Source organism: Apium graveolens, chromosome 6, assembly GCF_009905375.1.
Source record: "Apium graveolens cultivar Ventura chromosome 6, ASM990537v1, whole genome shotgun sequence".
Taxonomy (NCBI): domain Eukaryota; kingdom Viridiplantae; phylum Streptophyta; class Magnoliopsida; order Apiales; family Apiaceae; genus Apium; species Apium graveolens.
In genome coordinates this window covers 11,373,814-11,390,254 of record NC_133652.1, presented here as the reverse complement: position 1 = coordinate 11,390,254, position 16,441 = coordinate 11,373,814, and the positions used below count along the sequence as shown (strand labels likewise).

The 16,441-nt window shown below is 35.5% G+C and overlaps 3 protein-coding genes, 1 long non-coding RNA gene and 1 other non-coding gene across 12 annotated transcripts; 4 read left to right on the top strand and 1 right to left on the bottom strand.

Annotated features, from left to right (window-relative positions):
- Nucleotides 1-214: 214 nt before the first annotated feature.
- Nucleotides 215-4,262, bottom strand: LOC141667847 (uncharacterized). Of its 7 annotated transcripts, none has more exons than XR_012552808.1 (10): nucleotides 4,091-4,262; nucleotides 3,779-3,949; nucleotides 3,229-3,371; nucleotides 2,954-3,094; nucleotides 2,519-2,857; nucleotides 2,017-2,100; nucleotides 1,712-1,934; nucleotides 1,387-1,604; nucleotides 1,172-1,311; nucleotides 215-465 (listed from the first exon to the last, which is right to left on the bottom strand). It is a non-coding gene; the product is annotated as an uncharacterized LOC141667847 (long non-coding RNA). The 7 variants fall into 7 exon arrangements; XR_012552807.1 differs by having other exon boundaries at nucleotides 2,954-3,097; nucleotides 3,779-3,946; XR_012552809.1 differs by having other exon boundaries at nucleotides 1,712-1,945; nucleotides 3,779-3,946.
- Nucleotides 4,263-5,792: 1,530 nt separating this feature from the next.
- Nucleotides 5,793-6,594, top strand: LOC141668096 (uncharacterized). Its single transcript, XM_074474789.1, has one exon. It carries the CDS (start codon nucleotides 5,911-5,913, stop codon nucleotides 6,484-6,486), a length of 576 nt encoding a protein of 191 aa, XP_074330890.1. The 5' UTR covers nucleotides 5,793-5,910; the 3' UTR covers nucleotides 6,487-6,594.
- Nucleotides 6,595-9,335: 2,741 nt separating this feature from the next.
- Nucleotides 9,336-12,122, top strand: LOC141667846 (transcription factor MYB88-like). 2 transcript variants are annotated; one of them, XM_074474482.1, is made up of 9 exons: nucleotides 9,336-9,673; nucleotides 9,781-9,827; nucleotides 9,919-9,975; nucleotides 10,123-10,195; nucleotides 10,303-10,358; nucleotides 10,461-10,643; nucleotides 10,737-11,093; nucleotides 11,190-11,338; nucleotides 11,803-12,122. In XM_074474482.1, the coding sequence occupies exons 1-7, from the start codon at nucleotides 9,611-9,613 to the stop codon at nucleotides 10,918-10,920; spliced, it is 663 nt and encodes a 220-aa protein (XP_074330583.1). In that variant the 5' UTR covers nucleotides 9,336-9,610; the 3' UTR covers nucleotides 10,921-11,093; nucleotides 11,190-11,338; nucleotides 11,803-12,122. The 2 variants fall into 2 exon arrangements, with proteins under 2 accessions (XP_074330583.1, XP_074330582.1); XM_074474481.1 differs by having other exon boundaries at nucleotides 11,190-12,122.
- A 571-nt stretch (nucleotides 12,123-12,693) lies between these two features.
- TRNAG-UCC (transfer RNA glycine (anticodon UCC)) lies at nucleotides 12,694-12,765 on the top strand. The gene has a single exon. It is a non-coding gene; the product is annotated as a tRNA-Gly (tRNA).
- Nucleotides 12,766-12,806: 41 nt separating this feature from the next.
- On the top strand, nucleotides 12,807-16,306 carry LOC141666431 (putative serine/threonine-protein kinase PBL3). The gene is made up of 6 exons (XM_074472430.1): nucleotides 12,807-13,054; nucleotides 14,278-14,621; nucleotides 14,690-14,825; nucleotides 15,004-15,140; nucleotides 15,268-15,391; nucleotides 15,477-16,306. The coding sequence occupies exons 1-6, from the start codon at nucleotides 12,997-12,999 to the stop codon at nucleotides 15,911-15,913; spliced, it is 1,236 nt and encodes a 411-aa protein (XP_074328531.1). The 5' UTR covers nucleotides 12,807-12,996; the 3' UTR covers nucleotides 15,914-16,306.
- The last annotated feature ends 135 nt before the right edge of the window (nucleotides 16,307-16,441 follow it).

Sequence of the window (16,441 nt, the reverse complement as noted above, 5' to 3'; positions counted from 1 at the left end):
GAGTTTTAATTTTTTTTTAAAAATGGGCCCCACGGTGGGACCCACTAGCTGACATGGCAAGTGTGGGCCCCACAGTGCTGAGTTGTCTTGATGACGTAATAAGTGGGCCCATAAAACCTAATATAATACTTTGAGAAGCTGTTGTAACATTATAACTAGCCTAATAAAACATTTTAAACATAATAGGTAACAGTTTAGGAGGCTATTGTAACAATTTCGCACAAACAAATTGAAATGCTTATTATGTAAACTGAAGAATCCCAATTATACAATTTCATAAATGCAAAATAATGCATCCAACCCAAAAATTAAATATCCAAATATACAACCAAATTAAACGTCCGAACTAACTAGAATCACTACTGGTATGTCTCTGAAAGATGACTCTTTTATTTTCTTAAGCAGATCATAGCCTGTCATTCCAGGCATACAGGAGTCTGTTGTAATAAGATTCACTGCCATTTCCTGAAATCAAGAAGACCAAGTTTTAACAATCCAGAAGTGCATACAACAGAACAATCACATTCTTGTTATTTTGAATTTAAATGTCCAAGACTAACCAATTGCATGCCTCTAAAATGAGTTTGGACGTAGTAAATAGTTGATAAGTTCTTATGTAATAGTAGCTAACCATTACCCCATTTATTATTATTAACAAATATAAACCAAAGCCTGACTCAAAGAAAATGTTGCTCCAGAAAATAAAAACATTGCAACCGTCTTAAGATAAACACAAAAGTAATTGCATTCGCAAGAATGTTGAGAACAGCTGACTGTTACAAGCAAATGTAAAGCCGCTGTTTGGTGACCTATTTATGCAGAAAACCGAGCTAACTCCAAATTAAACCAAACATAAGCTATGTATCGCACTCTTGTGAGTCTGGAAAGTGTAAGATTAAGTGACATACTGAAGCAGATTTTGCCTACATCAAGACAACATACAAGAGAAGAAGACAATAAAATACCAAATTAATAAAAAAGGGACCACTAAACCACTCTGCTTAAAATTCAGGAAAGCAATCTTGACAAATTAAGCAAGAATTCAGTAGCACTTACTATTCAGTTCAACAAAATAAGGAAAAACAAGCACTAGACTTAGAACCAGTAAACTAATCATACAGAGTGAGATCTACTACCATTATTAAAGCACGCAGGTAAAAGCAAAATTTACCACTCAAAATCACTGGTCCAAATCCCTGTTAGTCATCTAGGGATGTTAATATAAATACCAAATCCCTTCTATACTGCAAAATCAGTGTCATAATTAGCTGGAATGCTGTTTTAATATGATGTCGCTTCTCTTCCAAATCCCTGTTAGTCATCTAGGGATGTTACTAAAAACACCAAATCTAGAAGAGAGATAGAGAGGACAGTTAAATCACAAACCTTGCTGTGAATGGCATAACAGTGAAGCTGACAAGCAGAGATCCCACAGTTGAGTTGATGGGGCGAAAGAAGGGGAAAATAATTACAAGAAACCATATAGGAATAACCACTGGAAGTCCAGCTAGAGCTCTTCTGTACAAGCTTTTTGTATTATGCATTCCAATGAATTTTTCCCATACAAAGTATAGCGGAGTACATGCAAATCCAAATGTAATGAACTGAACAAATAAATATAGTCAAACATTATTATTCTGTTGAATTCATGAGTAATGAAACATTTAACCAAGTATCGCATACATGTTTTCTAATTCAATTCGATGATCACCTGATGAATGAGCATGAGAATAACAGTAGTGTCTCTAAGTCCTGATGTTGGGAGAAGAGCAAAGCATTTGAATGATTATAAGGAGCTGATCACCGAAAGCCCAGTAAACCGCACTAGTTGATGGTAAGGTTAGGGTAAGCACATAGAGTGTTTCTAACAAGTATATGGTTTTGAACTTCTGTGGCTTCCATATCGAAAACTATTGTCTACATCAAACTATTGTCTGCATCAAACCTTCGAAAATATAAACAAAATATACTTTCTATTCTAGGAAAAATGAACAAGAATATATTCTAAGAATATACCCCAACAAGTCGGTTAAACAGTGCTGATTTACCGACATTTGGCCTTCCAACAATTGCAACCTTTGAAAGAAGATGATCCGGGATCTGAGATAAATTGAAGGAGGTCAGGATTACAATAGTAGAGATCTAAATAATCTCTATAATATTTTTAAAAGCAGGATTACAATAGCAGAGTCCTGGCTGACTATCAAATGCACAACAGAAATAATCACATGTTTACTTTTGATTGAAATGTAGTTCTATACATCCAATTTCTTGGGATCCCGCCAGTGAGTAAAGTTTTAGACAACACCTATTCAAACCCTTGATATTGATTAGTATATTCATCATTGTCTCCCAGTGGACTAACAAATTGTTGTGGGAATTGGAAAAACAGTTCACAATCCCAAAAAAAATTATACTTTGTATGGCACATGGAACCACAACTATGAATTAATCGAAAATTTAATTCACTTACAAGGCTATAACATATAAATAATATAAAATATAACTGAAGACTCACCAAATGAAGCTGTAGTGTTTAACTGTGATTGTGTTTCGAGGGCAGTTGGGGTTGAAAAACTTAAACCAGTACTGGCCGATGAAGAGGAACTGCTTGGTGTTCTCAAACTAGGAATAGAGAAAAAAGTAGCGGATGAAGCAACTGTGGGTGCTTGACTGGTGGTAGTCAATCCCGTGCTTAAGCTAAATGAGGGAAATGCAAGAGCTGCAGCAAGTGTCGTAGTGGCACTTGGAGTCGATGTAGCAGCGGGAGTAGAAGCAGTTGTGGTAACTGTGGAAAAGAGAGACGAGGTAGCAGTTTCAAACCCAACTGAAGCGGGCTGCGTAACAGCTGCTATTGCTGTAGAAACAGTATTAGAGGTTGGCGCTGGTGACACTAAACTTCCGAAACTAATGGCTAATGCTGAAAACCCCGTATTTGCGAATGAAAAACTACCTGAGGATGCAGCAGGAGTCTGAGTAGTAGTTGTAGATGCAGCAGAACTTCATGTCCCCTTGGATAACAGAACTCCAACCAAACGGCGTCGTAGTATTCAAATTAGTAGTAGCTACACCAAACGACGTCGTTGCAGTAGTACTACTAGATCCAAACAACGACCACCACCAAACGAATTAATCAATGAAGACTATAAGGCTATAACACATAAATAATAATCAAGCTAGTGGTTACTATATAATGCATGCATTAATAAAAGGTTCCAAAGAGCTTACAAGGGCCCAATTATAAGAAGCAAGTGAAAGTGAAGACGCCTCTGGAGATAACATGTTACATAGCTGAACTTCTATTCTTGTCAAGTTCCATATTGAAAGTAGTTCTACAACAGTACACAATGCTTGGAGCCCAACCCACAGACCTGGGAAAATATATTAAAACATAAATGGATAATATAGTACATTTTAAAATTTATATTGCCGAAAATATCCTGTATCTTGTCCAAGTCTAAGCACTTGCAGCTGCCATTGTTAATCCATATTACATTTCTATACAAATAATAGTATGACATAAACTAGAATCAAATAAATATGTAATAAAAACCGTGATCAATCAAGTGTTAATAAAAACAACAATTAACAATAACTAAAACTAATTTAGTAAATCAGATAACAAAGAGGCCTTGAATTCATCAACAAAATAACTCGCCGCAGTAGGGAATCACCGAGAGTGTCACAAGGTGTAAGTGGAGCAACGTATACATCGAAAAACAACACCAAACCGAAATTCACACTAGTATTGTCGTGTTGCTGGTTATTCTTTCAATACCTGTGTGTTTCAAAACCGAAAATCGATCTGATTTCAGCGGAATCTCTTTGAGATCTATAAATTAAATCTTCGTTCTTCACCAGGTAAAATCTGTCGACCAACGGATTGGCTTCGGTGACCAAGGAATAGTAAACTAGGATCGTCTCTTGTTTGCGGCATCTTCTTGGGCTGCTTCAATTAAACACAAAAAATCAGTTCGACACAATAACACACATACACACACAATAACCCATAATTAGAAATCAATTGATATTCAATTGAGCCCTAATTTGATATTGAAATCAATTGAACCCTAAGTTTAAATATAAATACCTAATTATTAATTAGAAAGTTCAGGTTATAGCGAGTAGATAGAGAAATAATAGACAGAGATCGAGAGAGTAATGAGATTGAGAGAGCGCAGAGGGGGAAGAGAGCGAAAGAATCAGAGAGAGTAATGAGATTGAGAATCAGTGTTGGTTTTAGTGGGCTGAAAATAGGCGGCCTTTTACCCAAAAAATTGGGCGCTGAGTTTGAATATTTTCATAAATTTTACCTCCTTATCAAATTTCTAAGATTCCATAAATTTATTTTCAAATATTTAAATATTATACTTATTTATTTTATTTTATTATATAAATATATATATATTCAAATATTTTAATACTTTTATTTTTAAACTTATTTAAACAGTGCTCATATCAAGAGGACGACAATTTATATGTTTTATTACTAATAAAAATTCTATTTTAAAATTTTATTAGGTTTAAGATATTTATTTTAATTTTTCTTTGCTAATTAATTCCTCTTTTAACTTTTTTAAGTTTTAATATGCACAAAATTTGCATATCGTCACATATTTTATTCATTCTATTTGTATATCATCCTGAATTCTTGAAAATGAATTTAAATTAATAATTAATCTTAAAAACAACATATTTATGTTTTAATACTCTAAGGTAACATTTTGACCAGAATGTTGCAAGCTGCAACACTTTCGACCTAATGCAACACCACGGTTTTGGCTAAGGTAACATAAAAACACAATGTTAAATTAGCTCATAATTGCCCTATCTAAGGTAACATTTTATGTAACATTCTTTAGGGAGGGGGTTGCGATAGGCCATCTATGGTGTAGTGTTGTAGTCTGAAGATTGATACAAACAGGGAAGTTCAAATCGTAATGGTTTTCTGTTTAACATTTAATATAATATGTGAATTCCATCACGGAGACTTGCAACATATGTTACGAAGTTTGAACACATCTCTGCTTAAAGTATCCCCACTTATAACATATCGGAAGTTAAAAAAAAAATACTGGAGGGCCTCGCGGCGATGTTGCTTTCTGGAAAAGTGATAGATTAATATATAACGTCCGATTAAATGTACTAATGATAATCTATAATTCTATATATGTGATTGATTTAACGTTCACCCAAAGGGAGATCGAAAATTTCTTGTAACATGTCTCAACTACAGGCCTAGAACCACAATTTAGGCCAAACGGTGCAGATTAAGTCATGTTTACCTATGTTCAGCAATGAACATCTACGAGAGCTTTTTAAAAAAATGTTTAGATATCTTCGACCGGTCTTGCACCTTAACTATCAACATACAAGTACTGCACTATCAAATCAACCGTTCGCAGCAGCACAAAGATAACACGCATCACAACCACTTTTACATTTTAGAAGCCGGACTGCACTATTTAAATAGTCGATACTAGAGTTTGCTCGTCACTTGCACGGGCTACAAAGCTAGTTATACATAAAAGAAGAGATTATGCACTCTATAGTGTGATAGTCTTATCTCTTGTTGTCGCGTATTATTACCCCTAACTTGTTGCGAATAAATACTCATTTATAGTATATAAGCTTAATTATTTAAAAAAGATGCAGACTATAATGTAGACAGATTTTTAGTCTAATTTTAATTATTATTTTTTGACAAAGTCTAATTTTAATTTGAAATAATCAATTACCTTTTTTATGAATGTAAATGCAATATCCAAACCAAGCCCCCAAATTCAACTGGCCAGGAAAATGCCAAGTCACAAGTCTTCCTAGCCACTGAAAAACAAAAAAACCATGCAATATCGATAACGTTCATCTCCTCACCCTCCTTCTCAGATCATAAACTCCCCTCCTCCGCCAATGGCCACCACCTCCACCACCACCTCCATCCTCTCAACTCCACTTTCCCGCCACAAAACCTTCCATTCATTCCCACCATCTCTTCATCTCAACCCTTCTTTCCCCACTTCAAACCTCCCAAAACTCATCACAAAACTCCACGTTACATCCCCTAACACCACCACCACCTCCACCACCAAGCCCACCGAAGAAACCATCTTCTTCGACGGTGGCGCTCACTACGGGGACCTAGTCGCAAATCTTGTTCTGGGCTTCACTCTTCTCTGGCTACCTCTAACCCTAGCTGCTGTTTTTCGAGCTTTCTTTTTAAGATACAGGTTTACGAATTTACGAGTTACTGTTATTTCAGGGTTAAGTGGCGATGACAGAAGTGATTTTAGTTATAAAGTGATTAAGGATGTTCAAGTTGTGCCTAGGTTTATTGGTGAATGGGGTGATATTATTATTACATTGAAAGATGGTACTAAAGTTGACTTGAGAAGTGTTCCTAAGTTTAGAGAGATTGCTAAGTACTGTCTTTCTATGGCTCAAGAAAGTGGTGTCTTAAAAGAGAATGTTGGTCCTAAAGGTTTTTGAGGAGCTTTGTGTTTTGTTTTGTTTTTCTATACATTTTGTTTAAGAGGTATGTACATTTACATAATTGTTAATTTTAAAGTGAATTGTTAATGGATTTTATTGTTTTTACTTGCGTGTTGTTCTTGTTTAGGAGAAGCTCTGTTTATGATACTGGGGGTATTTCATTATTGTTGATCTTTCTTTCCCTGTATGTCGATTTTGTTGAGTAACCGGCTCATCTAAAACTTTAAGCTGTTAGAGGAAAACCCCAATAGGATCATATATTTAACAAATTTCGGGAACTTTTTTCCATGTCGATTGATCTTGTGACATTGATTAACACATAAGAAATTAAGAATGGTTAGATGCCATGCTCTGTTGTACTAAATTCGAGTGATCCTCTCTTCCAGAATCAGGGGTTTGATTGTAGGGATTTTTATCCGTAAGCATGATATACACTCTTTTTTTAAGTCCTAAAAGAGCTCTTAACTTAATAAATACTCTGTAGTTGTATTGCCCATATACGTTTTGCGCGTTGGGGGATTTTGATCCTCTTGGAACTTGTATCTACTGATATCTTCAAGATTTCTTTTGGAACTAGTTTCTTACTTTTAGTCAGCATTAAGAGGGGCCTTTTGTTCTGTTTCCAGATATTAAATTCTGTTTCATTTCCTTTTTCCCTGAGTATGTTGTAAACTGAGATCAGTTTCATTTTGAAAGTAGCTTGAAATTCAGGACTTCTTTGTTGTGGTTGGTGCTTCTAGTGTCTTGGCGACCAATTATCTAGGTCCTGAATAGATCACTTTGTTAAGGATTACGGATTTGAAGAAGCAAAATTTGGACAGCTTTTCGCTGGAGAGTAGGATCGGATGCAAATGATTTTTAATCAGATCAGATGGAACACAAGCTGAGCCCGCGATTCGGGTTGTTTACATGCCTGGCTCCTATACCCTGAGCTCATGACCTTTCCTATGTCTGTGTTCCTTTATAATTGCTAATTAACACTATATATAGTAATTTTTTTTAATTTATTTGAAATATGAATAATTAGTTTTTCATTTTTAACTGGATATATATATATATAATTCTAGTGTGATTCACATTGATCTAACCGCACAAAAAGCTGAACAGAATTGCATTAAACTCTCTATCTGGAGGAAGGTCTAAGAAACATAATATAATACATAGATCAAGCAAAATCATAAAAGGCTAGGAAAATGTAATAATCTGTGAGAAGGGCTAGAAAAAGAATGGGGGCAGGGGACAAAGTGGTGAGGGTAAAGGCAGTGGTGTACTCATTATCACCGTTACAACAGGATACATTGCCTGGAATGTTCAGAGATATGTTAAAAAAGCCCTGGATTCATACATATTTACATTGGGAGAGCGCTCTTGTTCTCAGCATTGTTGGTGGAACTTACTGGTATGCCACTAATTGCAAGAAACAGGAGAACTTGGCACATCGCTACTGAGATTGCCTTTGATCCACATGATCGATCAGGTGCATATATATCATGTTAAATGTGATGTGGTTTTGAATCCAGCTGAGATTCTTTTATGTTTCTATTGTAGTGCTAATAAAGGAAGTGCTAGGTGCTCTTGACCTCTCTTAGAGAAAACCAAGATCTCGACCACTTCACCAGCCCTTTGTTGGTTATGATGCGGCCACTTAAGTACATTATCGACATTGTTATAATTTAAATTCTCATTACTAATATAATTTTAGTTGTTATGAAATAATCAACCTTATAGAAATCTCGATGCTTTTCACATGAAAAGGCGTTCATGCAGTTGTGTCTTTTGAATCGTGAAATTTTAACCTAGATTAGAATATGAACAGACGTGTTTTTCATATGAAAATATGATCATCACAGCCATTTCACATCTGTGATGGCCAAGGTTCAGAGGAGGTTGGTCCATTCCAGTCATTATGATGTACAAGGAAGTGCGATCAGGTTCATCTTCATCTATATCAAAAGATGCTAAAGATGACATGAGAGCCTGAAGAGTGAATTGTCATTTCTTTAATTTGCAGTCCTTTGCAGGCCTCGAATCATTTCTCTTTCAGGGATGTTCCACATCTATGAATCGAAGACAACAATTTCACTTGGTACCAAGACCAACAAATGTGATATCAACAATTTTTGTGTCGTAAATTGATTCATGTGGATTAACCGCTGAAAATCCGCTATTAGGTAACAAGAAAAGAATAGCATCTGAAAACTAGTAATAGAGTGTTTGCATTTAAAACAGAGGAAAAAGCCAGTAACATAGCCTATGTTACATAGGGTTCCTGAGCATGTCACTTTCTACGTACAAATATACAAATAACAAATTAAGAGGGAGTGTGTTTTGCAGTAAAAGTAAAAAGAGAAAGCAAATGCATGAACATAAACATATATAAATCACCAGAAACATGTTCAGAACTGGAACCCTGCCTCATTCCTTTCATTCATACAGTATAGACATAAAGAAATCACTTACAAATATTATTAGCTTGAAAGAACGAAAATATTGTTAATAAACTCAATTGGAAGCAAGTTAGTTGTAAATACGCATGAGTTTGTAATGTCAAAGTAACCCGTCACTCTAGAACACCTGAACCCTGAATGTGTTAAAGTAAAACAATGAAAATGTCTCATGTGAATGCGCAAAACATTGCATTATTTGTCATTAAATTTTCCACACAAAATTTATCATTTCTGTAAAACACAAAGATTGCAAGGAAAGCAGTAATAACGTTTTAAATACTCATACTTTAACGCAGATAGTAATTCTATTACCCTTATTCATTCTATCTTTCTACTATATATTGTTAATACTCAAATAATTTAACAGATGAAAGAAAGTCCCACTTTCTAGAGTAAAACTTTCACATTTTTCAAGATATATACTACACCACCTAATTTCCGGTTCATTGATTTATATGCATGTTTTCGAATAAAAGTTAGCTCTGAAGTTTCGTAACTAAGCTGTTCCGTTTTTTAAATCAGAGGCAGTATCCTTTTTGTTTGCCTGGGGTAGTATATAATAAAGAAGCAACATCACATTTTTCATCATGATTCTTCTGCTATACTATCACGACAAAGTTTGTCAGTTGTGTTAAGATTTTACTTGAATTGAACTGAGAACCTTGCTGTGCATAATGTACACCTTGACGAAGAAGAATGAGAAGGCAACTAGACACATAGTTTCTTGGTCTTCCAAGGTGTTTCTATTTTTTTATTGGTTACCATATTACATTCAACTATTCTAGTATTATTTGCATTTGTTTGTGCTTAATTTGTGTATACGATGAATGACATTGAGTTGCAGGAGGATGATATACTGCGTGAGCAAATTTGCATCCTCGGAACAGACAAGTAAAGGTTTTAAGTGTTTCACTTGTGTTTCTTATCTACAACTACTGTCAAATATACTTATCTGAGTACTGAATGAATTTACTTCCTGCAGTTGGACGATAATTGCTTCCAAGTTTACCAATAAAACAACTAGACAGTGCAGGAGAAGGTTCAAATTTTCCTTTTCTTTAAATCTTGAAAATTTTACTACCTAAAGGGTTCTGTATTTGTTGTTTTGTTGCACTAAATTTTCATTCTAATCAGTTTTTTCTTTGTTAAATAACACTCTTGATCTGAAGTTGATGATTTACTGCAGATGGTTCACTTATTTGAATTCTGATTGTAAGAAAGGGGGATGGTCAGCAGAAGAAGACCATCTCTTGTGTCAGGTACAAGTCATGCTATTAAATCATCGATGCAATATCTTGGAGCGGCAGACATTCAAGAATATAGTGTACTGTTAGATGATTGTGAACTGATATTATATGTTATTCAGGCTCAGCAGATATTTGGCAATAGATGGACTCAAATAGCGAAAGTGGTATCAGGCAGGTAAATCGAGTTGCAATATATTCCTTCTTCTCATTACAAGTAGACAAGTGACAATTGGAAATAATGAAAGGTAGTTAACTATTTCTACAATTGCTTACTCAGAACGGATAATGCTGTAAAGAATCGATTCTCTACTTTATGTAAAAGGAGAGCAAAGCATGAGGCTTTAGCAAAAGAAAATGCAACTCCTTATGTCAACTTGAACAACAAAAGGGTGGTCGTTTCTCGAGTTGATACTAATGCCAATGAGTTATCAGAAACTAGAGTGCCTTTTAAGAAGATAAGGTATTGCTGGTGAAGTTTAATTATGTTATCAACTCAGAATATAAAAGATAAGACTGACAAGTTATCTGATAACACTGAACTCTTTTCACACAGGAGAGACGTCTCTGATATGATTGAAAGACCGCGAGAGGAATTTAAGGAAACAAATGAGCAACTTACACCATTATTAGCGTTAACCTACTGCTACACTGCAGTGCTGATTCTGGATGCAGGGCTTCAAAATTATTTGCTGAATCTCTGCAGAGCTCCAACTATAGTACCGGATCAAGACTTTTGACCCAATAGCAGTTGACAATCCTGAACATGTTGCAACTGCTTTTTACTCTAGACAACAGAATGCAGGATCTGATCAGCATCCAAATAAACTAAGACAGTCAAATGTTAATGGTGATGTTGAGAAGCTCGTTGTCTCCTGTGCAACAACAAATCAAAGTGGAGGAATGTCATCACGTAAGAAGAAAGTTGCTTATATTCATATTTTATCATCTACATGATATATGTGCAATGTTAGTTGAGTTTCTAAGGAAACTTATTTTGTTAATACAGCAAAGTTCATGACACCTTCTGATGACTTGAAAGCCGGTGATGGAATTGTTTATAACTTCTCAAGTAATGAGCTCGACTTTCCACTGCAAGTAACTCCATTATTCAGATCATTGGCATGAGGAGTTCCCAGCCCCCAGTTTACAGAAAGTGTGAGTTAATCAATTTTTCAGTTAAGACTTGAAATATAAAGCACTAAGGAGGGCCGGCCCTGAGATTCTAGGAGCCCTAGTTGAAATCAGTTTATGGGGCCATAACATACATATATCATGCAAATTGATATATATTTATTTAAAGGACTTTAAATTTTTGGGGCCCTTAAAGTGTAAGGGGCCTAGGCGCAAGTCTTGCTCGCCTATAGTCAGGACAATCCCTGACACTAAGTTCCATAGCTAGCAATTGACTATTTCAAATTTGCAATTTGTTTTATTGGTAGATATTTTATTTCCTCAAGTATAGGGCAGGAAGAGGTAGGAGCACCTTTGTAACCATTAAGGCTCTTTTTGATGCTTTCATGCTAGAAATTAACTTGCAAGAACTAGTAATGTTGACTGAACTAGTGTATGGAATCTATTTTCATGACTTGAGTTCAGTAAGATTTGCATGGATATCTCAGGAGACGAATTTCTACTTAAAACACTTGGTGTGGAGGCTGCTGGCTGCATCCCCGATCCCAAGCCGTGCAAAGGGGAGCTTCTTCAAAGTCTTTGATCAATACTTGAATACCTGATCCATCCGATAACATTTCGTTAAATGGATTTTACAATTATTGCAGGTTTTATCTTCAGTTTTGGAGTTCTTTTTAACTTGACTCACAGTCATTCCTATCTAGTACTTTACACAGAGGTCTGAGGAGTGTTCTGGTATAACTTCTCATTGTACTCCCTCTCTGTTGGTTTTCTATGTAATTTGCGACATTACTAAATGGTTAAAGAATGTGCTGTCGATGCAACTAAGTACAAAAATATCTTCATACATGTGCTATATCTTTTTGTTTTTCCCATCTATCTCTCCAGAGAATTCAAAATGAATGAACTGAATGTCACCAAAAGAAAAAACACTGAAGAATGACATGAACAAATTTTTATTCAGAATCTCAGATACACCAATCCAACCTCAAAATGTACTGATTTTCAAGGCCAGCGGTGAACTTAATAATTTTACAAGCTTGTCATAACTCCGGCCAGGGTTAAATGTTGATAGTAAATAAGTTAACCGGCAACAAGTGTACAACTGATATTTGTTATTTTTTTTGTTAATTAATTACATACGCACACCATTAGTCGAACTCTTGATCTCCCGATAAAAAAATATAAAAAAGGATCATAAAAAACAAAAACACATCGCTCATCACTGTGAATACAACAGGCCAGTAAGAACAAATTCAGAATTAAAACACTAATAAAAATCTTTTTGATAAATGTACTAGCAATTTATGCGCCAAAATTAATACAATAAAATGGTGGATGATGTTCATATTAAATTTGTACAAATTTTTTGACATCTTGCGTTTGTAGTCCAACGGTTAGGATAATTGCCTTCCAAGCAATAGACCCGGGTTCGACTCCCGGCAAACGCATTTATCATTTTGTATTCTAGAGAGAGTCAAAACACAAGTTGGTTAGATGATGCACTTCTTTCCTGGTAGTTGACTTATATCTGTCTTCTGTTTTCCTCTGAATAAAATAATTGTTTTGTACAGAACACCATTCTATGTTTATAGTTTAAACCTTAAAATTAATGATTACTCCACTTATATTCATTCAATTCTTTAGTTTTTCTTGTATCTGTCTTCATTTGATTCTCAACAATGGGTAACTGTTTTGCTGCTTCTTCAAAGGTTGATGCCACCCTCCCCTCCACTTCTGGTACTTAAATTATGATTTTCTTGATAATTCAGATTTTCTTGAATTTTTTTATGCTGTTTTTGTTGTGTAAGAGCTCTTTCTTGTTGTAAAGTTTTGATCTTGCAATCATAGTTTATTTGGTTATTCATCTTCATGCTATCTTTAGTTATTGATCTTGGATTACTGTTAGTGAGTAGGCTGATTGACTTGGATGGTTGTAAAGTTTTGTTCTTTTAATTATAGTTTCTTTGATTGTCTTAAGGGGACCTTTAGTTTATTAGATTTCAATCCAGTTAACGGGAATCGAAATCTTATTTCCCTGTGTTAAAATGGGAATTGGTTAGTCCTTACAACTTTTTAGACCTTAAATTTCGATTCTTGGGTAATCTTTACTTCAAAATATGCACAAATTTGCATTACATTTTTCGGCATACTCTATGTAACAATCCATCTGAACATGAAGAAGTGTGAGTATCTAATGTTTACTTTTAATTCTGTTAGTTCTGATATGGTTGTCTTATTTATGCTTTTCTGCTTGTTTTGGCATGCGATGAAGGCCTTTGAAGATAATATTTTGCTGCAATTGAGTCGGTAAATAAATGATACCTAGTGTCTTAGCCTATGTATTGAAGTTCTGTTTTATCTTCTGAATGGAGTTAAATTGCTTGAAGCTCATTCTACTTAACTTTAAAATGATTTCATCCCTTAATCTGTTTATATTTTTACAGTAGTACACGTTGTAATACTACCCAATGTGTGTATGTAGTTAGTAGTTAGCACCAAGTTTTACTGGAAAACAATGCCTAATGTTTACTTTTAATTCTGTTAGTTTTGTGATATGTTTGTCTTACTTTTGCGTTTCTGCTTTGTTTCTTAATCTGTTTGTTTTGGTATGCGATGAAGACCGTTAAAGATAAATTTTTTCTGCAATTGAATCTGTAAGTAAATGATAATCAATGTCTTAGCATATGTATTGAAGTTGATTCTATTATATGTGCTGAATGGAGTTTAATTGCTTGAAGCTCATTCTGCCTAACTTTTAAATGATATCTACCCTTAATCTGTATACCCATTGTAGTACTGACCACAATGTGTAGGTATTTTTGCAACAAGTTTTATCAGAAACGATACCTGAATGGTGTGGGCTTCTCAACAACTTTGCGATAAAGAGTAGAAGTCTTGGACAAATGCTACATTTCTATTTGCTTATGTTTCTAACGAGAACCCTTTCCTTCTATTCTCAGGAGCCTCGAGAAGTATCAGCAAAACCAACACGTCTACAATCACTTCTAGTGCAACCAATAATTCTTCCAGCTGGAAGAGCAGCATTGACAGTCATCTCCCAACTCCAAGATCTGAAAGTGAAATTTTATCATCCTCTCACTTGAAAGCATTTTCATTCAATGAGTTGAGAAATGCAACGAGAAATTTCCGCCCTGACAGTTTACTCGGTGAAGGAGGATTTGGTTATGTTTTTAAAGGATGGATCAATGAGCATACACTTTCTGCTACTAAACCTGGGTCTGGGATGACTATTGCTGTTAAAAGGCTTAAGCCTGAGGGGTTCCAAGGCCACAAGGAGTGGTTGGTATGTTACACAAATCTTTGTATAACCTGTGATTGCTTGGACTGTTCACTGATTTTTTTTTTTTGCAGACTGAGCTAAATTATCTTGGACAGCTACATCATCCAAATCTTGTTAAACTTATCGGATATTGCTTGGAAGGTGATAGTCGACTTCTCGTGTATGAATTCATGCCTAAGGGGAGCCTAGAAAATCATTTGTTCAGAAGTAAGTTGATTAGTTAACTATAACTTCTCCATTTGAGCATTTATTCAAAAGTTGGAAGAAAAACAATAACTACCATATAATCAGTGATCACCTGCAGTAGAACTTAACAAAGATGGTACTTTCTTTCTTGGTATTACATAGTCGTTTGTGAGGTTTAAAGCTACATTCTACTTCACAGAAGGACCTACACAACTCTCTTGGGCTATAAGAATCAAAGTGGCTGTTGATGCTGCCAGAGGACTCTCTTTCCTTCATGATGCTGATAATCAAGTCATATTCCGTGATCTTAAGGCTGCTAATATCCTTCTAGATGCAGTATGTTGATTAAGACACCCGAAGCTTTTGTTGCTTTTAACAAGAATTAAAAGCAGTAATTCCATATCTGCTCTTATATATCCATCTTCTTCAACATTTGATATACTTTCACGTTTCGGGGTTGCAGGAGTTCAATGCCAAATTGTCAGATTTTGGTTTGGCCAAGGCAGGACCCACCGGTGATAAGACTCATGTGTCCACTCAAGTAATGGGTACTCATGGCTATGCAGCACCAGAGTATGTTGCCACAGGTATCCGATTTTTCAATTTCATTTTGATTCGCCAGAAAGTTCTGTATCTTTGAGTGTACCATATTGCTGACACTCTTATTAACAGGTCGGTTAACATCAAAAAGTGATGTGTACAGCTTTGGAGTTGTTCTTCTCGAACTATTAACCGGTCGTCGCGCTATTGATGATTCGAAGGTTGTTGTAGAACAGCATCTCGTGGACTGGGCATTACCATATTTAAGTGACAAGAGAAAATTATTTCGAATCATGGACAGCAAGTTAGAAGGCCAGTATCCTCAAAAAGCAGCTTTTGCTGCTGCCACCCTTGCTTTTAAATGCCTCAATACTGAGTTTAAATCCAGGCCACAAATGTCTGAAGTTGTAGCGTCCCTTGAAGAGCTCCGATCGTCAAAAACTGCTTTTAAAAATTCTCCGTCTCATGCTCAGACTGGTTATGATTCTATTCGTAAATCACCTCTAAATCACCATCGGTCCCCTCGAAATTTGACACCCTCAGCATCCCCATTGAGGTCACAACGTTAATCTCCGTTCAGACGAGGCTGACAGACAGAAGTGAGTTACTGAAGGGCGGCACAATCTAACAGTCTGCATATGTAAAGGTGGTAAATATTGCAGTAACAACATCCCACTCGTGTGTGAAGCAGAGCTATAGCAATCAATGGTTGAACTTGACCTCTTTCTTCACTCCTTCTGTCCCACTTCACCCCATTTTTGCGTGTACAAGCTGTTGTATGCAGGGGAGCATCTTACTAGAGGCACGGGGATACGTGTCCCCCGTAAAATAAAATTTTACGTTTTTTTACCATTAATTTTTTTAAAAATATATGAAAGTGCTTATCGAAAATTGAAAAAAATAAAGATGTATTTATAAAATATGGTCGTTTAAATCCTGGATCCGCCCTAGTTGTATGGTCATCTTCTGTCATTTGGTATATAATTCTGCAATGTGCATAACAGTATTTTTTTTGCTACATGCATAACAGTATTTTCTAGTTTTTTGCAAGATCAGTTTGTGACCATCCTGAGTAAGCAATAGCATTAATATTCCTG

Coding starts and splice junctions, on each gene's coding strand:
- LOC141666431 (XM_074472430.1), top strand. CDS start 12,997: ATGGGTAACTGTTTTGCTGCTTCTTCAAAGGTTGATGCCACCCTCCCC. Junction 13,055..14,277: donor CACCCTCCCCTCCACTTCTG/GTACTTAAATTA, acceptor TTCTATTCTCAG/GAGCCTCGAGAAGTATCAGC. Junction 15,392..15,476: donor ACCAGAGTATGTTGCCACAG/GTATCCGATTTT, acceptor TCTTATTAACAG/GTCGGTTAACATCAAAAAGT.
- LOC141668096 (XM_074474789.1), top strand. CDS start 5,911: ATGGCCACCACCTCCACCACCACCTCCATCCTCTCAACTCCACTTTCC.
- LOC141667846 (XM_074474482.1), top strand. CDS start 9,611: ATGTACACCTTGACGAAGAAGAATGAGAAGGCAACTAGACACATAGTT. Junction 10,196..10,302: donor AAGACCATCTCTTGTGTCAG/GTACAAGTCATG, acceptor TATGTTATTCAG/GCTCAGCAGATATTTGGCAA. Junction 10,644..10,736: donor GTGCCTTTTAAGAAGATAAG/GTATTGCTGGTG, acceptor CTTTTCACACAG/GAGAGACGTCTCTGATATGA.